The 23,235-nt window shown below is 49.0% G+C and overlaps 1 protein-coding gene across 3 annotated transcripts in view; it reads left to right on the plus strand.

Annotated features, from left to right (window-relative positions):
• VAV1 (vav guanine nucleotide exchange factor 1) overlaps window positions 1-23,235 on the plus strand; it is an 84,020-nt gene that overhangs the window by 51,819 nt on the left and 8,966 nt on the right. For 2 of the 3 annotated variants that reach the window (XM_075535777.1, XM_075535792.1), the window contains 14 exons: window positions 1,938-2,037; window positions 4,215-4,310; window positions 4,427-4,495; window positions 5,524-5,610; window positions 5,712-5,797; window positions 6,271-6,403; window positions 12,295-12,404; window positions 14,008-14,109; window positions 14,358-14,455; window positions 14,723-14,745; window positions 14,917-14,962; window positions 17,862-17,998; window positions 18,286-18,351; window positions 19,184-19,215. In XM_075535777.1, the coding sequence (XP_075391892.1) occupies window positions 1,938-2,037; window positions 4,215-4,310; window positions 4,427-4,495; window positions 5,524-5,610; window positions 5,712-5,797; window positions 6,271-6,403; window positions 12,295-12,404; window positions 14,008-14,109; window positions 14,358-14,455; window positions 14,723-14,745; window positions 14,917-14,962; window positions 17,862-17,998; window positions 18,286-18,351; window positions 19,184-19,215 (1,185 nt within the window). The remainder of the gene's footprint in view (window positions 1-1,937; window positions 2,038-4,214; window positions 4,311-4,426; window positions 4,496-5,523; window positions 5,611-5,711; window positions 5,798-6,270; window positions 6,404-12,294; window positions 12,405-14,007; window positions 14,110-14,357; window positions 14,456-14,722; window positions 14,746-14,916; window positions 14,963-17,861; window positions 17,999-18,285; window positions 18,352-19,183; window positions 19,216-23,235) is intronic. The other variant, XM_075535787.1, reaches the window with a different exon arrangement.

Genomic DNA, 23,235 nt, shown 5'->3' on the forward strand with positions numbered 1-23,235 from the left:
CTTCATCTTCCTCGCCCGGAGTAGCTGGCAGGTTCAAACCATGGCCTGTTCTGTCGTCCAGCACTTAACTTGCTGCACCACCAGGCTGCTTAATTCATAGGGCAGCGAGTCTAAATGAATGGGTGCGTGAAACAGGAAGAGCAGTGTGTTGGGCTTGGTTGACTAGAGAAACACATTCAGTGATGCCCCTATATGTGTAAGAAAGAGCTTTATATCAAGAAGTGATTGTACACCCAGAAAACATACCAGCCCAGTCTAACTGAACTCCATGAGTCTGCTACTAGTTCACGAGTCCCTCTTCAGACTCACAAAGCCACATGCAATGATGCCGAATGGAGGGATAGCACAGGCCGGTGGGTAAAAAGTCTTGTGGATCCAGTGGCGGTGGATGCATCTCCAGGCTCTTGGCTGCCATCAGGGTCAGCCAGCAGGAAGGTAAAGGCAGAGAGAGAGGGATGGAGTTTTCACGGACCCTCCTATGAGAAGGTCACACCCACAAGGAGGTCCCATCAGGCTGTGACCTGATTGACAGGCTGGATGCCACCCCTACACTTTTATATATCAAGTTGACATGAACTTCCATAACTCCCACAAGCAGAAACAGCAAGAATGCCGACACAATGTGAACAAAAGCCCAAATCTAACTCTGCTGCCATTGAGTCGATGCGGACTCATAGTGACCCTATAGGGCAGGGCACACCTGCCCCGTGGGTTTCTGAAACTGTAACTGTTTATGGGAGTAGAAAGTCTTATCTTTCTCCCACCTTGCACCTAGAGGTTTTGAACTGCTCATCTGGTGGTTAACAGCCCAGCCCTTAAGAATCACATCACCCAAACCGTATGAGTTAAAAAAAAAAAAAAGTCTTAAATAGGAGTGTGTATGTTTTCACCCCAAGTTAAAAAAAAATTGTAAAAAACCCAGGTGGTACAGGGATGTTCCCTCTCGGACTGGGTTGTGCATGACACGCACAGATATATCAAGAGCTCCGCACGGGGCCCAGCACACAGTAGGTGCTCAGTGTTGTTGTTAGGTGGCATTGAGCCAGTTCTGACTCATAGCGACCCAATGCACAACAGAACGAAACACTGCACAGTTGGAATGCCCGAGCCCCTGGTTGCAGCCACCATGTCCACCCATCACATCAAGGCCTTCCGTTTTTCCCTTTGTCCCTCCACTTGACCAGACATGCTGTCCTTCTCCAGGGACTGGTCTCTCCTGACAACACGTCCAAAATACGTGAGACTATGCCTTGCCATCCTTGCTTCAGGGGAGCAGCCTGGGCATACTTCTTCCAAGACAGATTTGTTTGTCCTTTCAATATTCTTCACCAGCCCCACCATCCACAGGCATCTCTATGGTCTGCCTTGTCCATTGTCCAACTTTCGCATGCATGTGAGGCATTTGAAAGTAGCGTGGATCGGGTTAGGCCCACCTTAGTCTGCATAGTAACATCCGATGTGCCCAATATGTGTTGGTAAAAGGAGCAGACTCAAAGCAGAAAGGACCCTCCAGGAATGCAGCTAAGAGTGGCATGAGCTTGTTTAAGGCGACATTGACCCTGTATGTGTGTGTGTGTGTGTGTGTGTGTGTGTGTGTGTGTGTGTGTGTGTGTGTGTATGTGTTGCTGTTGTTGTGGGCGGGTGGTGTCCAGTCCTCACTGACTCTGCGCAAGCCCGTGTGGCAGAGGGGAATGGCCGCTAGGGCTTCTCTAAGCGGCCATCTAGATGGGAGCAGATCGCCAGGCCTTTCTACCTCCTAACCACTGCCAACTCTCGGTTAGCAGGGCTTAAGCATTGTGTCCACAGGGCTCCAGCAACCATCTGACAGATGAGGAAACAAACGGAGGCTGGGAAGCGCTGGGGCCTGGACTGACACCCAGGTCGACCTGACCTTGGCTCTGGCTACCATCACTGGGCGGCCTCTTCTCTTCCTGCAGGTTCCTTGTCTACGGCCGCTACTGCAGCCAGGTGGAGTCGGCCAGCAAGCACCTGGACCGCGTGGCCTCTGCCCGAGAGGACGTGCAGATGAAGTTGCAGGTGGGTTTCTTGCCACAGTTGGGGGTTCTCCTGTTCCTTCCTGGGCCCCCAGGGTGACAGTGAGGAGCTAGAGCCGGCCGGGGCTTCCGGCTGCAGCCTGACCAGGGTCCTGGGAAAGTTTGGGGAGGGAGGTAGCCGTATGAGGGAAATGACTCCCCTATCCAGACTAAGGGCTCATCCCTGTTGGTACCCAATCCCAGAGCTGAGCTCTGTCCCCAACTGGATGCTCTAGGGTAACCCCCAGCTATGGACTGATCCCCTGCCCTGGCTGAGCCCCACTTGGAGCTGAGCTCTAATTCCAGCTAAACTCAACCCTGGGCTCAAACTTAGAAAAGCCCCAACTCTGGGCTGAGCCCCAATGCCATCTGAAGTCTAACCCTGCTGAGCCCCAGACCTGGCCATGCCCCAACTTTACGCCAAGCTGATTCAACTTTGGGTTGAATTTCAGCCTTGATTGGGCCCCAGCTCCATGAAGGGCTCAGTTCCAGCTAATCCCCAGCCTTAGCTGAGCCTCAACCTTGTCTCAGCCCCAATTTTAGGCTGAGCTCCAGCCCCAGCAGATCTCCAGTACCAGTTGATCCCCAACCTCAATTGATCACCAACTCTGTGTGAGCCCCAATGTTTGGCTGACCCCTACGCTGGCTGAGCCCCAACCCAGTTCAGCCGCATCCCCAGCTGAGTCCCAACTTTAGGCTGAACAAAATCCTGGCTGAGTTCTAATTTTAGACTGGACCCCAACTTTACGCTGAGCCTCAACTTTGGGTGGAATCCTGACCCACTCAGGGTTGAGTTCCAATTCCAGCTGAGCTCCAACTTCAGCTGATTCCTATCCCTGGCTGAACCCCAATTTTGGCCTGATCCCTAGCCCTGCTTGAGCCCCAACTCAAGGCTGATTTTAATCCTGGCCAAGCCCCGCCCCCAGCTTATCCCCAGCCATGGCTGAGGCCCAACTCTGGGCGGCCTCCAGCCCTGGATAAGCGCCAGCTTTGTGCTGAACCCCACTCTGGGCTGAATCCCAAGGCCACTGAGGCCCAGCTTCAGTTTGAGCCTGCCCTATGCCCACAGGCTCCAGGCAGAGCTGACCTGACCTGAGCTGAGCCCTGGGTGGCATGCTCAGTGGCAACACGACCGGCAGTCCCAGACAGGGCAGGGACAAAAATGAATGGCCCCTGTGTGCCCTACCACCTACCCTCTCAGCTCTGGGCAGCAGGGGGTCTCCAGGCCTCACGTCTCCTCTCCTCCTCTCCAGCCCCATTCAGCTGCTGGTCCTGGGTCTTTACCCTGGGCAATATCCCTGCCCCCCCACCCCACCCCATCCTACAGCCTCTGTCTCAGCCTCCCAGTGTTCCTATCACAGATACATTTCCAGGGGTGCCTTTCAGAAACAGAAATGTATTTTCTCAGACTTTGGAGTTAAAAGTCTGAATGCCGGGCACTGGCTCCAGGAGAAGGCTCACTCAGTCTGTGCCAGGGAAATTCTGGTCTCAGCTTCTTTTTGGGGTTCTTCCACATGGCATTAGCATTTCCCTTTCTAGGCTTCCCGGCTTTGGTGCCTATCCCACTCCTCTTCCATTGCAGAAGTGACTGAACAAACACGGCAAAGTAAATCCTATTCCTAGAAAGCCTGCCAGCCTCCAGGCCAGAGTAGAGCTGGTCCACAGGGCTCCCAAGGCTGACAGTCTTTAGGGACGCAGGCAGCCCGTCTTCCTCCTGCAAAGCAGTTGGGTCGGTTCCGAATGCCAGTCATGTGCTTAACTGCTGCACCACCAGAGGACTTACAACACATATTTCTTTTTGGGGGGTGGGGCTGCTAACTGCAAGGTCAGTAGTTCGAAACCACCAATCATTCTCCAGAAGAAAGACTAGGCTTTCTTCTCCCATAAAGATTTACAGCTTTGGAAACCCAGAGACAGTTCTGCTCTGTTCCCTAGTTGCTGTAATCAACTACATGGCAGTGTGTGTGTGTGTGTGTGTGTGTGTGTGTGTGTGTTTGGGGATACATAATTCAATCTATACTAGGAATCTTCCTTCTTTATTTTCCAGCTGTATGCGGGTCCTGGGGGCGGAGATAGGATATGTTGGGTTTTCAGAAGAATCCACACAGCTTTGGGGGTCAGCCTGGGGTGCAGCCAGATCACCTGCCCCCAACCTCACCCCATTTCTTCACCCCTTCTCAGGAGTGTTCTCAGCGGGCGAACAACGGGAGGTTCACCTTGCGGGACCTGCTGATGGTGCCCATGCAGCGAGTGCTCAAGTACCACCTCCTTCTCCAGGTGCCCGGGTTCGGATGGTGGGCGTGGTCTGGGGCATCCGTCTCTCCAGGGAGTGGGAGGAGCTGGGGGGCCAGGACGGGACTGTCTGGTGACACCTGGCTCCCTGGGTCTCCCAGGAGCTGGTGAAACACACGCTGGACTCCGTGGAAAAGGAGAACCTGCGGTTGGCCCTGGACGCTATGCGGGTGAGTAAGAAGATAAGTGATGTTCAGAAGATAAGTGATGTTCTGGAAGCAGTGAGGTGCCAGCACACCCAGGTACATATACAGACCCAAGGAAACTCCGGAGCTTTAGGGCCCACACACTCCTTCAAGGGGACCCTGTGGCTGCTAACTGAAAGGTCGGCAGTTCGAACCCGCGCAGTGACTCTTTGGGAGAAAACTAAACCAAACCAAACTCACGCCCACTCACAGAGTCCCTATAGGGCAAGGCAGCACTGCTCCTGTGGGCTTCCGAGACTGCAACTGCTTACGGGAGTAGAAAGCCCCATCTTTCTCTCACGGAGCCGCTGGTGGTTTTGAACTGCCTACCTTGTGAGTCGCAGCCCAACCTGTAACCACTACACCACCAGAACTCCTCCTTGGGAGTGATTGGCTCCCATAAAGATGACATCAGTCTAGAGAACTCGCTGAGATCTCCTTTGCCACACGGGGCTGCTCTCTAGGCCTCGGAGTCCATTCCCTGGGACACGACAGCAGCGGCACACACCTTTCCCAGGGGCAGTGTGTGCTGGAGGTATAACTTTTACCTGCCACGTGGCTTCGATGCTCAGCGAGGCACCACATCGTGTGCAGCCACTGCCCAGGTGCCATGCCAGCGCAGGCTTGCGGATTATTGCTAGGATGCTAAACAGGTCCTAGCTGAGCTTCCAGACCGGGGACTAGGAAGAAAGGCCTGGTGAACACACTCTGAAAATCAGCCACAGCGAGAGCGCTGTGGAGCGTGACCTTCCATTCAGCACTGAGGGTGAGGACGGTGAAGGACCGGGCGGGGTCACACCCAGAACGCCACACCCACAACCGACCCGTCCCTCCACCACATATGGCAACTGCATAGGCCCCTTGGCTTGTAGCGTCATCCCTGGGACCATGCGTACACTATTGTGGTAGTCTGTGGACACCCTAACACTAGCCTCTGGATAGCAACCCCCTATCCTGGGCTAGGCAGGGCACTGGACTTTGTGGGATGACGCTGATCTCTACCGCGCCCACAGGACCTGGCGCAGTGCGTGAATGAGGTGAAGCGGGACAATGAGACGCTGAGGCAGATCACCAACTTCCAGCTGTCCATCGAGCACCTGGTGAGGGGGTGGGGCCGGGGCCAAAGGCGTGGTCAGCGGGGAAGGCTCCAGGGCCCTTCCAGGGTGGCCCCTTGACAGCAGACCCTGTGTTTGCTGCCAAGGACAAGTCACTGGCCCAGTACGGCCGGCCCAAGATCGACGGGGAGCTCAAGATCACGTCGGTGGAGCGGCGCTCCAAGATGGACAGGTGGGCAGGGTCCTGGGAGGGGTGGGACCAGGCTCCTAGATGGACAGGTGGGAGGAACTAAGAGGGCCAAGATGGGGGAGTGGGCGGAGCCTGGGTAGGGACAGGGCTGTATTCTTTGTAGGCAGGTGGGTGGCGCCATTAGGCCAAGGGGTGGAGCCTAGATGGACAGGCAAGGCAGGACCAGGATGGAGGTGTGGATGGGGCAAGATAGGTGGAGCCTGGGCAGGGGCAGAAGCAGGTTTCTAGATGGGTCAGTGTGTGGGGCTGAGGGATTGATGGGCGGGGTCAGGGTGGAAGTGTGGGTAGGTCTAAGAGGAGGCCAGCAGGTGTCACCGAGGTGGATGCAGCCAGTTGGAGAGGAACAGACAAAGAGCTGGCTGGGGAGGGGGTGGGGGCGGGGGGGGAGGGGGAGGAGGGTAGGAGGGTACAGGTGGGAGGCGCCAGACCTCGAAATCTTACCTCGTCACTGCCAGGTACGCCTTCCTGCTGGACAAAGCCCTGCTGATCTGTAAGCGTCGCGGCGACTCCTATGACTTCAAGGATTTTGTGAACCTGCACAACTTTCAGGTTCGGGACGATTCCTCCGGAGACCGAGACAACAAGAAGGTGGGGCTTGTAGCCATAACTGGGGCCCCAGGCCGATTGGCGCTCTCCACCAAGCGTCTGCAATGTCTCTCTGTGTGTGTTAAGTGTATGTTATTTTCGGCACCTTGAGTCAGTTCCCACTCAGCAACAGAAGGAAACTCTACTCAGTCCCGTGCCATCCTCACAATTGTTCGACCCTGTTGTGGAAGCCACGGTGTCAAGCCATCTCCTTGAGGGCTTGTCTCTCTTTCGCAACCCCTCTGCTTCACCAAGCATGAAGTCCTTCTCCAGGGACTGGTCTCTCCTGACAAGCTGTCGGAAGCACGGGAGAGGAAGGCTTGCCATCCTTGCTTCTAAGGAGCATTCTGGCTGTACTTCTTCCAGGATAGATTTGTTTGTTTTAGCAGTCCGTGGTATTTTCAAAATTCTTCATTAGCATAATTCATAATTCATGCATAATTCAAAAGCATGGATTTCTTCTTCCATCCTCCATATTCAATGTACATCTTTTACATGCATATGAGTTGATTGAAAATACCATGGCTTAGGTCAAGTACACCTGAGTCCTCAAAGTAACATCCTTGGTTTTCAACACTTGTAAAAGAGGTCTTGTACAACAGATTTACCCCGTGCAGTTTGTTGTTGGATATCTTGACTACTGCTTTATGAGAATTGATTGTGAAGCCAAGTAATACAAAATCTTTGACAACTTGCACTTTTTCTCTATTTATCATGATGTTAATACCTATTGGACCAATTGTGAGGATTTTGGGTTCCTATACATGTGTGTTAATCCATTCTTAAGGCTGCCATCCTTGCTCTTCATCAGCAAGTGCTTCAAATCCTCCTCACTTTCAGCAAGCAAGGTTGCGTCATCTGCATATTCGCAGGTTGTTAATCAGACTTCCTCCAATCCTGATGCTGCATTTTTCTTCATAAAATCCAGCTTCTCTGAGGATTTGCTCAGCAGATAGATTGAATACGTATGGTGAGAGGATATAACCCTGAGGCACATCTTTCCTGATTTTTAACCATGCGGAATTCCCTTGTTCTGTTTGTACAACTGCCTCGTGATCCATGTATAAGTTCCTCATGAGCACAATGGATTGTTCTGGAAATCCCCTTCCTCTCAAGTTAATCCATAGCTTGTTATGACCCACGTAGTTGACTACCTTTGCATAATCAATAGCCATCTTTCTGGTATCCTCTACTTTGCGTCAAGATCCATCTGACATCAGCACGATAGTCTTTGTTCTATGTCCTCCTCTGACTCTGGCTAGAACCTCTGGCAGCTCCCTGTTACTGTACTGCTGTAACCGCCGTTGGATGACCTGCAGTAACATTTCACTTGCATATGACATCAATGATATTTTCTATTGTTAGAACATTACACCGAGTAACCTTTGTTGGGAAGGAGTACAGATACAGATCTCCTTTCTTAAGTTGGCCAGGTATCTGTCTTCCAAATTTTCTTGTATTGACAACTGAGTGTTTGCAGTGCTTCGCCAGCTTGCTGAAACATCTCAATTGGTACTCCACCGGTTCCTGGAGCCTTGTGTTTGGCTAATACCTTCGGTGCTGCTTGAAGTTCTTTCTGCAGCGCCATCGGCTCTTGCTCGTATGCTGCCTCCTGAGATGGTGGCATGGCGACTAGGTTTTTCTGGTGCAGTGACGCTCTGCATTCTTTCCATCTTTTGGTGCTTCCTGCATGTTTCAGTATTTTTGCCCATAGACTCTTTCAATATTGTAACATGAGGCTTGATATTTTTTTCTTGAGTTCTGTCAGTGTAAGATCTGCTGAGCGTGTTCTTCCTTTTTGGTTTTCTAACTCCAGGTCCTTGTACGGTTAATTATGATTTTTTTTAAAATCTTGTCTTCTCGGTCATCCTTTGAAATGCTCTGTTCAGCTCCTTGACACCCTCATTTCTTCCATCTGCCATAGCGACTCTATGATTACGAGCAAATTGTAGAGTCCCTTTGGACATCCACTTTCATCTCTTCTTTCTTTTCTGTCTTTTAAAATGACCCTTTGCTTGCTTCATGTCTGATGTTCTTGATGTCATCCCATGGCTTATCAGGTCTTGTGTGATGGATGTTCAATGTGCTTAGGAGCGTTTAACTGTTGCACCACTGGGTCTCCTCTCATAAAGATGATAATTGTGTTAGTCCAGGTAGACTAGAGAAACACATTTATAGTCACTCATATGTATATAGGAAAACGCTTTACATCAAAGAGTAATTGTATATTAAGAAAACATCCCAGCCCTGTCCAGATCAAGTCCATAAGTCCGATATTAGCCCATATGTCTGATACCAGTATAAATTCCTCTTCAGACTCACGCAACACATACAATGTTGCTGAATGCAGGAAGATCACAGACCAGTGGTTAGAAAGTCTTGTGGATCCAGTGGTGGAGGAAGCATCTCAGCACTGGCGTGGGTCTCCACGTGGCTCCTCCAGCGCCATGGCTCTGGCTCCATCAGTGTAGCTCCATGTGGCTTGCCAGCAAGAATGTGTAGCAGAGAGAGTGTGTCTGGCCTTCAGTGAGCTATTTATCTCTGTGGCACCTCCAAATGAGGTCACCAAGCTGCGACCTTATTGACAGGCTCAACACCACCCCTTCACTCTTAATAGTCTCAAGTTGACACCACGTTATGTAACTACCACAACAAACAAGAACACCTGTTGGTAGTACTTCTCCTCTGCAATCCATGGGGTTTCCATGAGTCAGAATCAAAGCAATGACAACAGGTTGTTGTTTTTCTAGGCGACTGTTTTCTTGTTGTTGTTAGGTTGGGTTCTAAGTCATAGTAGCCCTTCATCCAACAGACACAGTGTCTGGTCCTGCATCGTCCTCATAGTGTTGCTATCTTGGAGCCCATTTTGGGAGCCATGGTTTCAATCCATCTCATGGAGGGGCATCCTCTTTCAATGAACCCTCTGCTTCATTGAGCACGATGTCTTTCTCCAGGACTGGTCCAAAGTACAGGAGACGAAGTTCTCCATGTGGTTACTAAGGACCATTCCAACTGCCCTTCTACCAGATGGATCTGTTTATTCTTCTGGTATACTTGTAGTATAGTCAGTACCCTTCGCCAACACCATAATTGAATGCATAGTTCTCTTTCAACCTTCCTTATTTATGGTACAGCTTTTGAATGTGTATAAGGTGACTAAAAATTCCATGATTTGTCTTGGACTCACCCAAGTCCTCAAGCTTTTGTTTTCTTCTTCTTCTCCTTCTCCTTCTTCTTCTTCTTCTTCTTCTTCTTCTTCTTCTTCTTCTTCTTCTTCTTCTTCTTCTTCTTCTTCTTCTTCTTCTTCTTCTTCATCATCATCACCATCATCTAATTCTTCTTCTCGCCTCCTCCTCCTTCTTCTTCTCCTCCTTCTTCTTCTTCCAACACTTTGAAGAGGTCTTTGGCAGCAGATTTGTCCAATGGAATGCCTGCTGCTTCCATGGACATTGGTTGTGGATCCAACCACAATGAAAGTCTTACAGCTTCATTCTTCTCTCTGTTGATCATGATGTCTGTTGGTCTAATAGTAAGGAGTTTTCTTTTCTTTACACTGAGTTGCTATCTGCACTGAAGGGTACATTTTGATCTTCAACGGTCAGTACCTCAAGTCCTCTTGCTTTCAGCCAGCAAGGCCGTGTCATCTGCAAATGAATCGTTAATGAGCTTCCTTCCAGTCCTGGATCCGTGTTCTTCTCCAGGTCACCCAGCTTCTCGGCTCTCGTCTGGGCACTGGGAGAATAACTGCAAACAGATACGGCCCCTTTCCTCTCGCATGGAACTGCTGCTCATGTAGGAAACCAGGAGAAGATGGTGGTGCCTTCTACAAAGAAAGCCAATCGGTGGTTGATGTCGCCATGATGGCATGAGGGTTGGTCAGGGATGTTCTATGAAGAGGGGACAGTCCTCGAATCCCTGGTGCTTCCTCTCTCCCTTCCCTTCCCGATGGCCAGCTCTTCCTCTCTCCTTGGGCTGCTCCAGGTAGCCCCTTTCCTGGCTGCTTCTCTTCTTTCTAGACCACTGTTCCATCCTCATCTTGACATGAATGGCTCTCTTGCAATGAATGACCTGTTTATGGATCTGTCCTGGGGACAAAAGTCCCGTCCCCGTGCTTTTTCCCAAGCATCTAGCTCAGAGCCTGTCACCCAGCAGACACCCACGCCCTTGTTGCATAAACAAAGGAGTGGAGGTCATTGTCTGTCTGCCATGTATGTGCTCGTGAGTGTGTGTGCATGTATGATTTGGGGCTTCTGAGTGTATGTTGCATATCCTGGGAAGTCCTTTACAGGGTCTCCTTAGAGGAAGGGACTAAGGGTCCCACCCTCTGGGAGGAGACTGATGTTGGTCTGACTTGGTTTTTTTATCTGGTCTAAACAAATTTAGGGGAAGGACTCTGGGTTTACATTTAATGAGTAACCCCAAAGGGCAATAATTTGAACCCACCCAGGAGTAGTGTGGAAGAAGAAAGGTCTGGTGATCCATTTTGGTAAAGATTCCAGTCAAGAAAGCCCCATGGAATCAGTTCTGCTCTGTAACACACTGGGCGGCCATGAGTCCGGATGGGCTTAATGGCAATGGGTCCTATAGGGGTAGGAGAGTCTCAAGGTGGTCCAGTTAGACACTTGCCTACAAACTAGCAGGTTCAATTCCACCAAGAGACACATTAGAAAAAAAGCCCTGGCTTCCGTTTTCTTCTGCACTATCACAGCCATGAAAAAAACCATGGCACCACTGTACTCTGGGCACATGGGGTCGCTATGGGCCAGAACCAACTGGGTGGCAATTGTTTCATTTTTTACTATTTTTATTTTTTTACAGGGGGGTGTTTGTGGGGTGGGTGCCTTTGGCCTGGCTTTTTTTCCCTAAAAGAGTAAGAGGTTGCCTTGTGGATTAGGCCTCCACTGAATTATTTCTGATCATTAAGCAGGGATGTGGGCCAGTGATTCTCAACCTTCCTAATGCCATGGCCCTTTAATACAGTTCCTCATGTTGTGGTGACCCCCCCCCCCCCAACCATAACATTATTTTTGTTGCTACTTCATCACTGTCATTTTGCTACTATTATGAATTGTAATGTAAATATCTGATATGCAGGATGTATCTTCATTGTTACAAATAGAACACAATTAAACATAATTCAAGCATAGTGATTAATCACAAAACAATATGTAATTGTAAATTGTGTAATATTTATGTGTTTTCCGATGGTCTGAGGCGATCCCTGTGAAAGGGTTGTTTGACCCCCAAAGGAGTCACCACCCACAGGTTGAGAACCGCAGCTGTAGACATTGTTGCCTTCAGGCAGAGTTCATTGGACAATGATCACCTCCACCCCTCTCCGGCCAGCCCGGGGAGGGCAGTCTCTCTGAGGTGCTTGCCTGGGTGTGTCCTGAATGGACGGTAGCCCAGGGGCCTCCCGGTCTTTATAACCTATCAGTCGTATTCTGTCTGCCTTGCCTGGAAGGCCTTGGGCCAGTCTTGTAACCCCTTCTATCTAACATAATGTACATGTCCCAGTCATGGTCCTGTTCCTGCTTCTGTAGTCTCACCGGTAGCTGTGAGGCAGTGATCTGCCATTAGTCATGAATATGTGATGGCTTCCTTTGTTCCACGCCTGATTTCACTAGCATCCTAATTGTGAATCCTCGCGCACCACTATGACCTTGTGCCCACGGCCTCCCTGATCCAGAGGCTGTATCTTTGTGTTGTCTTTGTCCACGTTAAGACTTAATAAATGGTCTTCTAATATTAACAAAACAAAACAGTAATGAGAGATAGTAAGGGGTTGGTAGGCATGGGCCTGGCTGTTTTCTTCTCCAGAGGTGGGGTTGGTGGATGTGCAGTCTCACTCTCTGAGAGTGGGTGCCTTCAGTCTCACCCCTGCTTCCCCACAGTGGACCCACATGTTTCTCCTGATTGACAACCAAGGGACCCAGGGATACGAACTGTTCTTCAAGACGCGGGAGCTGAAGAAGAAGTGGATGGAGCAGTTTGAGATGGCCATGTGAGTCCTTCCTTCCCTCCATTTCCCCCATTATCAGAGTCTTAGTGCCTAGGTACAGGCCAGGGGGTGAGGGGCAGTTCTGTGCTCTGCCCTGACATTCCTTGGGGCCTTGGGTGAGTCTCTGTTCTACTCTGAACCTCAGGTTTTGGTGTGTGTCTGGGAAATGGCAGGGATGGACACAAAGCTACAAGGTTCTGTACAAACTGTAGCCACCACTTCTCTTCCTCCTCCTCCTTTTTTTTTAAAATTGAGTTTGTCTTAGGCTGGGCTCTCTAGAGAAGAAAAACTAGCAATGCTTATATACATAGAAATGTGTATCAGGAAAATGGCTCACACAATTACACAAGCGGGGAAGTACTCAAGTCCAGGCAGGTCCCAAGCATGTGGGTCAGATATGAAGTTGGAGGCATTCCCTGACTTGCACAGCTCTGGGGGCTGATGAACCAAAGATTGATAGGAAGACCCCAGGCTGGTGGCTACAGAGGCAACTGAATCCAAGGTCAGCATGTCCGATGGCAGGCTGCTGAGGGCTCCTAGGTTTGACAGGTAACATGGCAGCCCATTGGCTCAAAAGAACCAGAGGCCAATGAACTAGCTGCATATCCGGATCCAGAGAAGAGAAAGAAAGCTTTCCCATAGCATCTACTTATATAGGAAGCAGACCACACCCTCCAAGGAAATGTCCTTTGAATTGCACCAGGGTGTAACCTGAGCAAAGGGTTGCATCCCACCCTAATCTGCTGTTCATAGCAGGGCCCAACATGGAGTTGATTACATTGTATTCGGTCACACCGTGGGGATTTACTAGGTTTTGATGGCCAAACCACGGAAAATCTTAACCCACCCATGTTGACACCAAATCTAACCACCACAGAGGGAAATTCCTCTACAAAAAAAGGAACCACTTTAAAGTGTGCAAGTCTGTGGTTTCCAGCACATCCACTAGGTTGTGCAACCTTCTTCTCTCACTCATTCCAAAACATTTCCGTCACTCCCAGAGGAGACTCTGTGCCCATTAGCAAGTCATCCCTGTCCCCTACTCTTCTCCAACTCGTGGAAACCCCAGAGGAGAACTTCTCCAGAGGAGTGTTTAGGTATAACCTTTAAGGTTGCAGTCAACCAGGTGGCTCTTCCACGGAGCCTCTGGGTGGGTTTGAACCACAAATCTTCAGGTTAGCAGCTGCCGACAGTTTGTACCACCCAGACTCCTTCCTTTGCACCCCGGCCACTGTGCATCCACTTTCTGTCTCCGTGCGTGCTCATTGTAGTCCCGATCCCCAGTATCCACAGCTAGAAAGAGTCCACGGATAGACAAGTTGTTGATCCTCTAAAGGGATGATTACTCAGCCACGAACAAGGAGCCCTGGTGGTGCAGTGGTTAAATACATGGCTGCTTATCCAAAAAGTTGGCAGTTGGAGGTAGGCACCCACCTGGCAGCTCTTCGGGAGAAAGACCTGTTGATCTACGTCCAAGAAAACCCTATGGGCCTGTTCTACTCTGTCACCTGGGGTCACTATGCGATGGAATAGACTCCTTGACACCACTGCCACAATGCACACTCATGAACTCCTGGTCCTGTCTCCACCTCTCTCCCCTTTCCAGCTCCAACATCTACCCTGAGAACTCCACCGCCAATGGGCATGACTTCCAGATGTTCTCCTTTGAGGACACAACTTCCTGCTCAGCCTGCCAGATGTTACTTAGGTAGGAGGCTGGAAGATGGGCCGGAGACCTGGGCTAGACGGTCCATCCCCTCTGTAATGGGTCCCTAAGCAGACAGACCCTGAGCCGAGAGGTGTGAGATCCTACGCTTCTTCTCCATCTCTCTCCTGCTCTGAAGAGACACCAAAAGAACTCCTCATGCTGGGGGTAGTTGGCCATATTAGTTGAAGACCACTGACTCTCATTTCTTTCTTTTGTCCCCCTCTCATTTATCTTTCTCTGAATCCCAGAGGCACCTTCTATCAGGGATACCGCTGCCATCGGTGCCGGGCACCTGCGCACAAGGAGTGTTTGGGGAGGGTCCATCCGTGTGGTCGTTATGGGCAAGGTACCATTGGAAGGGAAGGTGGGAGGTGGGCTGGCTCTCCATGGGGTTCCAAGATGGAGAGGTGGGAGTAGGCTTGATTCTCTTTTGAGTTATCATTGGGAGAGGAGGTAGGGGCATCTGCTTGGTTCTCCATGAGGTTCCGTTTGAGAGAGAAGGTGGGAGAGGGGCTGCTTCTTTGTGGAATTTCTATCTGAAGAGGAGACATGGGAGGTGGGCTTATCATTCCATGGGCTTCCCATTCAACGACTTCCTTTTTCCCCTCCATAGATTATGCAGGAACCATGAAGAAGGTAAGACCTCTTCCCATCCACGCTCACTTCTGTGCCTGGAAAACCATCGGGGACCAAGAGTGGAGGACCCAGCAGGGGATACGATCCCTTGTTAGGTAGAAGACAGGGGCTGAGGAGCTCTGATCTGGACATGAATCACTGTGCCTGCTTTTCTCTTATCTCTCTCTCCAGGATAAAACACACAGACGGGCTCAGGACAAAAAGAGGAATGATCTAGGTGAGTCAGCAGGAGATGCTGTCTGAGCCAGGTGGGAAACTGGCCTCGGCCACAAGGATGCTGACTCAGGGACCAAACTAGTTGCTGCTGCATTGACTGCCACTCATAGTGACTGCAGGTGTTTCAGTGTAGAACTGTGCTTCAGAGGGATTTTCTATTTTTTACTGTGCCCTGAATGAAGGTGTACAGAGAAAACAGATTTTCCATTCAACATACTTTATTGAGTTTGTGTCATGACATAGATTGCAGTGCCTGCTGTGTAGCACACTCCCCCCACTCCCTTCATGTGTTTACTGTTTCCATTCATTCTTCTTTCTTATCCATTCGCAACTTTGGAGGTTTCTCCCGGGGCAAATGCAAATGCTTCTCTTTGGGGGTTTTGTATAGTTGGTTTTTGTGGTTGAGATTGTACACAGCAGAACACACACACACACACACACACACACACACACATTTAACGACTTCTCTTTGCACAATCTACTGATGCTGGTGACGTTCTTCAAGTTGTGCAACCATTCTTACCCTCGTTTGCTTTCTGAGTTCTTCCTCCTCCGTTAGCAATAACTCACTGCCCTTGATGGCACTTATCTAATCTTTCGAGTTGCTGTTGTCAGTGTGACTCCAGAGAGAGATCATTCTTTTTCTCTTTTAAATGGTGCCACAAGGAACATATTGTAGGGCTGTACAATCATCACCACAATCGACTTTGGGACACTTTTATATCTTCTTTTACATATTGAGGTCGACTCTTCATTCCCCCCACCCTGTTCCCGGTAACCATCAGTTCCATGACTGTCTTCATAATTCCACCCATCCCAGTTTCCCTACACAGATCGATACACAAGATCAGGACAGTCCACTAACAAGTCTCCATCAACAACGACCAGGTGGAACCTAAAAACAAGCTGAGACTATCAAATATTAAGACTAATTTCACATCGGATCCATAAGGAGATCAAGTTACCGGTACATGGTATTATATGCCAGTCTATGTCTGGGTGCTAACATCCACTTTACAATGTGCTTTGTCTGATATTTGGACTGTTGACAGTCCTAGCCTTTGTGCATTGGGGATTCATTGGAGACTCATCCCATGTAGGGACCCTCCAAATGGACATTGAGTTACCATGATCATTATCATCCATAAAGATCCCTGGTGACATAGCGGGTTATGCATTGCTCTGAAAACCACAAGGTCAGCAGTTCAAAGCCACTAGCCGTTCTAAGCAACAAGGATGAGGCTTTCTACTCCCATAAAGAATTCAGCCTTGGAAGCCCATGGGGGCAGTTCTAGTCTGTCCTATAGGGTCTCGATATATCAGAATGTACTTGACGCAGTGAGTGACTATTGTCCGTAGCTTTCTGAAACCCAGGTACTTAGGATTTAGATGCTGGAGACATTCCCTTCTCCAGGTTTGCCTCTTATTGTTAGCTACCCTTGGATCACATGGCTGGTGTGCTTCTTCCATAGAGATAAGTCTTAAAAGAGTACAATGTTCAAGGCAGACTTCTTTACACATAAGCCAAACAATGATATAGTGAAGACTTCAGGGAATATTTTCGGTTTAAAATTTAGAGATGATGGCAGGGCCATAATTTATTCAGCCTCGGTGGCTTCGGAAAATCTAGATCCTATGAGAATATGAAATTCTGCTCTGCCCACTTTGGTATTGTGGCAAAGGACACAGTTTTGCATGAAGACAGTTAGCCAGATGCTGTAGGGGTTTTCAATGCCCAAATTGACGAGATTCTCACTACCAACTTTTGTTTGTTTGAAATGAACTTGTTTGTCACTAAAGACTTTGAGTTCATTTCAATTTTACTTTTATTCCGTTTTTTTTTAGAGATAAGGAATCTGGAGGAGTATTTTTTAAAGGAACACTATATATATTTACACATCCCACTTCAAAAAATGAAATCAACAATATCCTTTTAAACTCTACATAGATGTGGTCCTCTTGTTTCATGTCTTCTCCTCACATCCTTCTTCAATATCTTATCCCTCACCTCTCCCTTTTCCCTGGACCATCCTTCACCTCTTCATAGTCATCTAACTCTTGCCTTTTTATTTTTTTGCTGCACGCATAGTTTTATTGATATAAAATTCACATATCATGCACCTCCATAGTTAGTTGCTCCCCCCATTTTACTGATTAAAAAAATTAAATCATTATATTGGGGGCTCTTATAGATATTATGACAATGCCACTCTCTTCTTCATATACGCCCTTTCTCTGATGATTTGCTCAGCATATGTTTTGAACAAGTATGTTGAGAGGATACAACTCTGATGTATACCTTTTCTGATTTCAAACCGTGCAGTGTGCCCTTGTTCTGTTCTCACAACTGCCTCTTGATCAACAAGTTCTGAATGAACACAATGAAGTGTTCTGGAATTCCCATTCTTCTCAAGGTCATCCACAGGTTATTATGGCCCACACAGTCTTTACACAGCCAACGAACCACAAGGAAACATCTTCCTGGTATTCTCTGCTTTGAGCCAAGGTCCATCTGACATCAGCAATTATATCCCTTGTTCCACATCTTCTTCTGACTCTGGTCTGAACTTCTGGAAGTTTCCTGTCAATGGCCTGTGGCAAACATTATTGGAAGATCTTAAGTAAAATTTTACTTGTGTGCAATATCATTCTATAGTTTGAGCATTCTGTTGGGCACAGGGATGAGCACTGACACCCAAGTTGACTTGTGTTCAGCTTTAGTAGATGCCTGAATCAGTTTTCCAAAGTGGATCTCTACCAGCAACGTAGGAGAGCTCCAGTTGCTCCATACCCTCATCACCACTTGATATTGTCAGTCTTTTAAATTATAGCCATTAGGAGGGCGGTTAAGATTTAGCAATGGGACGACATCACTATACCTCTAACTTACTTGCTCCCAGGTCTTCCCAAGATGGAGGTGTGTCAGGAGTACTATGGACTGCCTCCACCGCCAGGAGATTTTGGACTTTTTCTACGGCTGAATTCTGGAGACATTGTGGAGCTCACCAAGGCCGAGGCTGAACAGAACTGGTGGGAGGTATAGCCTGGAGTTGTGGGTTGATGGGCTGTCCCAGGTGTTGGACCTTGGGGTATGGGATGAGATGTATGCATATACTTATGTACACATAACATGCACGTGCACACAAACACTGACCTGCACACATACATAGGTGCTTGCCCAATATACACAGGTACACATATGCACACCCACAGATGTACACACGTGTACACAATCCAACACACACACTTATGTACATGTACACACATGTGCACATACGTAGATGTCTGTAACCTCTGTCTTTGTTTTCTCTCTTGGACTTTCAGGGCAGGAATACGGCGACCAATGAAGTTGGCTGGTTTCCCTGCAACCGGGTCAAGCCCTACATCCTTGTGAGTGTCTCAAGACTGGAGGGGGCAAGGGCAGGGTGTCCATACAGGGCTGGCAGGGTGCTGCCTTGGGAAGACACCCCTGGACATGGGAAGGGGTTTTCCATCATGGCTGGTCCTTCCTTCTTTCCCTGACAGCAGTCCACCCTGGGGCCACCCTGGGGCCCATGGTCAGTCATTTCTTTCTTGATTGTTCCTGGCACCCTCTTCCTCCCACTGGGTCCCTTGTCCTGCTTGTCCTCCCAGTGTGGCTCAGCCCCAAGTCTTTCTCTCATGGCCTTAGCATGGGCTGGCTCCTCCTCGTTCACCACTGTGCTAAGTTCCAGGTCTAGTCAAGCCTTCTCCCTCCCACCTTCCCTCCTTCTCTTTCTTCATTCCTTTATTCATGATAGCCTCCCTTAATCTCCTGGTGCTAAGGTTTCATCCAGCCAATACTGATCTAGCACCCCAAGGGTTTCTGGGGTATGCCACAAGTTAAATATTCAGCTAATCATGAAAAGGTTGGCAGTTCGAGTCCACCCAGAGATGCCTTGGAGGAATGGTCACAGCTTTCCTACTCTGCACACATGGGGTCACCATGAGTCAGGACCGATTCAATGGCAAAGGGTTTGTTTGTTGCTGTTGTTGGTTTCTGTTGTTGAAGTTATGCATGCTGCCACTCTTTCCCACGTGAATTTCTGGAACTTTATGCCCCCAAAATAGCACAGTGCCTGGCACGTGGAAGGCACATGACAAATGCTAGTGGAGAGGATGGAAGGATGGAGGGATGTGTGAGCGAGCTGTGGCCACGATGAGGTGTTTGTCCTTAGTCTGGATCTCTTTCTGTATCCCACAGGGCCCCCCTGAGGATCTATCTGTTCATCTCTGGTAAGTAGAATGAAGTCCTTCCTTTTAATCAACTTGGGGGCCCTCTGGGGTGGAGGCTGGGCAGGGAGGGATGGGCCTCCTCTAGGCCAATCACTCATTCATCCTTCAAATGATAAAAATTGTCTGCTGGGCTTAGTCCTGGGCTGAGTGGTGCTGGCGGGCAGACAGGGAAAGGTTCCTGACTTTGGTCATTGCGGTCTCCAAGACCCGTGGTTTCAGTGACGATGGTGGTAGTGGTGGTAGTGGCGGCACCCATTTAAACTTTAAAAAAAACCACCTACTGCATATATGGGGCAGAGGTTTAAGTGTGGCTTCTGGAATCTACCAACTGGGTTTGAATCCCGCCTCCAACATCTCCCAGCTGCGACCTTGGGCCAGTCACTTAACCGCTCTGCATTGCGTCTTCCTTACTGGAAGGGAGGTTGATAATAGTATCTTGTCATCTAATCCACGAAATGGTACTCTAAATCCCCCCCGTATGCATGTGAGAGTTGGACATTGAATAAGGAAGGCTGACGAAGAATAGAAACATTTGAATGCTGGTGCTGGTGAAGCCTATTGAAGGCATCGTGGACTGACTGCCCCAAGAAGAAACGGTCTTGGGAGAAGTCCTGTCAGGATGCCCCTTAGATGCAAGGATGGCTCAACTTCATCTCCTATACTTTGGACATGTCAGGAGAGAGTCCCTGGAAAAAGACATCATGCTTGATAACAGAGAGGGGCAGCCAAAAACAGGAAGACCTTCGACAAGATGGATCAACACCATGGCTGCAACAATGGGCTCAAACATAAGGGCCACTATGAGCATGGCACAGAACCAGGAGGTGTTTTGTTTTTGCTGAATGTTGATTGGGTCGGAACCGACTCGACGGCACCTAGCAATAACAACAACATTCACAGTGTTGCTATGAGGCCTACAGTATAAATATTCTACGTGTAGAGTGCTTAGTTCCATGCCTGGTGTACAGCGAGCACACACATGGCACTGGGTGCTATGGTTTGGAAACCCACTGGGTTTTCTACAAGAAACCCTTGTCTCACAAGGTCATTGTGAGTTGGAAACCCTTTTCCTATAAGGCCGCTTTGAGTTGTAATTGACTTGATGGCAGTGCGTTTGGTTTGGAGTTTTGCTGTTTGGATCGCATTTCATTAATTCCAAGAGGGCTGCGTTTTCCTCTTCTTCACATTGTAACATCTCTGATGCTGGGGATGGGGGGTGGGGGTGAGGGTGGTCTTCCCACTTTAATGAAGCCACAGTCTTATTAGCTCAGGTTTTTGGCAGAGCATTTTCTTTGTTGTTGGGTTGATTCTGACTCGTAGTGCTTGCACGGAACAGAGTGGAACTCGGGGTCCCCAGACTGTAATCATCACATCAAAATCACTACTGTGGACATGTGACCAGGAGAGAGCAGTCCCTGGGCAAGGACATCATGCTTGGTCAAGTGGAGGGGCGGCGACAAAGAGGAAGACACTTGATGAGATGATGGACACAGTGGCTGCAACAGTGGGCTCAAATCTAAGAACAATTGTGAAGATGGCACAGGACCGGGCAGTATTTCCTTCTGTTGTACATCAGTTGCAATGAGTTGGAACCAACCGGATGACACCTCATAACAACATCTGCTCCCAAACAGATTTACAGCCTCAGAAACCGGACATAGGGTTGCTATGAGTAGGAACTGACTCAATGGCAGTGGGTTTGGTTATTCTTAGTTCATTTTTGCAGAGGATGGAACCAAGGTTCAGAGAGGGGAAGTGATTTAGTCAATGTAACACAGTGAGGAAGTGGCAGAGATGAGATTTGGACTGAATCCAGTCAGTACTTCACAGACTTTCTGCTAAGTACTGTAGGCCTTTCAAGATTCCTGTATTGTTAAATCAAGTAGGTATTAGGTGCAGGCATAGCAAGACTCCCATGTTGGTTGAATATCAACCAGATACTAGACTCAGGCATAGGAGGACTCCCAATTTGGTTGAATAGCAACCAAACACTAGGTTCAGGTATAGCAAGACTTCCATGTTGGTTGAATATCAACCAGATCCTAGATTCAGGCATAACAAGACTCCCGTGTTGGTTGACTATCAACCAGACACTAGATTCAGGCATAACAAGACTCCTGTGTTGGTTGACTATCAACTAGGCACTAGAAACAGACACAGCAAGACTCCCATGTTGTTGAGTATCAATAGATACTAGGTACAGGCATAGGAAGACTCCCATGTTGGTGCGTATCAAGTAGGTACTGGGTGCAGGCATAGCAAGACTCCCATGTTGGTGAGTATCAACTAGGTACTAGGAACAGACACAGCAAAACTCTCAAAAGCAACAACAACAAAAAGCCAATGACAACAATAACAACAACAAGAAGGAAAAGGGGCCTGTAGTTAGTTCAAGGACTGTTTGATGGCCTCTAGGAGTATTTTCCAGTTGAGTCTGATGTGGTGCCAAACCCTGGCCCCAAAGTCTATTTTTGGCATTCCCTGGGGACTTCGTTGCTCTATTCCCCTTGCTGTTCTGTTGCACACCCTTAGTGTTTAGCCTCGGTGTGGTGGGATCAGATAGGGCAGCATTCCCACACTGTGTCTCCAGTGTTGTCCCCTGTAGGGATATGGGTCAGTGAGGGATGTTGTGTCTCATAGTGGGGCCGGCCATATGGTCTTCTCTCTGGATTGGCTGCTCTGAGTGGGGATATCCTCCTCAAGGCTTGGTGGGCCAGGGTGTGCTCCACTCTCTCTTCCTCCCCCTTCATTTGCTTCCGTGTGCTCTGATCAGCCATGTCCCTCTCTGTGAGCTGTAGCTTCAGTGCTATCCTCTGAAATAATTTCTTCTGGGGGGAGAGGGGCTTTCTTAAGAGGCATTTGCATATGTTAATGGCGGTCGAAGAATTTTGAAAAAGCGAGTAGCCATAGAAGGGCCATCTGAAGAACGCGTTCACCGACACGGAAGTGTTCCTGCCGCGCTGGTTGAGTTGGCGTGTTTCATGGGTGTTCAATCCCACCACAAGAGCCAACCAGATCTGAAAATACTCTGTCTGTTGGTTGCTGAGGCCCTAGCATTTGCCTCACCTTCGTCCAGCTCCGGTGGCCGTGTAGCTGGGCATCCAGTCGGTGTGTGTCAAAAGAACACCAATATCCCAGAAGCCCCCAGCCAGGTCTGAAGAGCTTTGCTCTTCCCTGTGTGTCAAATCTTCGGTGTGATTCCCCCAATGTCTGATGGTCCCTACATCTTTGTTTGGGATTCTCCAGAGGAACAAAATCAGTGATATGGGTGTGGAGGGTGAGTGAGCGTGAGCAGAGAGATGGCTCATGTGAGCGAGTGTAGGGGCTGGTGAGTTTCAAACCTGTGAGCCAGGCAGCAGGCAGAAGACTCTTCTGGGGTTTAGGAGGTTGACCAACCCCAACTCTGCAGGTCAGCCCACAGGCCACAATGGTTCCCTTTCAGGGACCAGAGCTCAGGTGGGGAGACAGTGCAAGACGGAGAGTGCGCTTTGCCCCAGTATCCGTTTATCTGCCAGAGGTATCCCGCCCTGCCTCGCTTTCTTAATACCTCCCCTTTCAACAGATTGGTTGCTTGCATCAGATGACATCGTGGAAAGTGCTTCTATCCCCTTACATCATGCAACCCATCCAGCATCTTTCAAACTGCTGGGAATCAAAACCTAGCAGATATGACACATCCCACTAAGAGTCAGCCATTGCCCACCTTCACTGCTGCTTCCGCAGAACATATCTGTGGTCTAGGCAATGTTGGACCCAGTTCCCCTAGTGCCTAATCCAAAGAGGAGGTGGGTGGTGGGGATACAGTAAAGAATTTCTAATTCTCATGGAGCCCAGACTTCCTGGATCCATACAGCCTGGAAGAGCCTCTTGAAATGATTAGTCCCGAGATCAATCTGTCAACCTTCAACCCAAAGTATCTCCTGAAGTCTTCTCAAAACTCCAAACACACTGTAGCTTAACTATTAAGACCTTCTGCCCTGCATTGCACTTGTTTAAGATCTACTTGTATGGGATCAAACT

This window comes from Tenrec ecaudatus, chromosome 1, assembly GCF_050624435.1.
Source record: "Tenrec ecaudatus isolate mTenEca1 chromosome 1, mTenEca1.hap1, whole genome shotgun sequence".
In the NCBI taxonomy this organism is placed as follows: domain Eukaryota; kingdom Metazoa; phylum Chordata; class Mammalia; order Afrosoricida; family Tenrecidae; genus Tenrec; species Tenrec ecaudatus.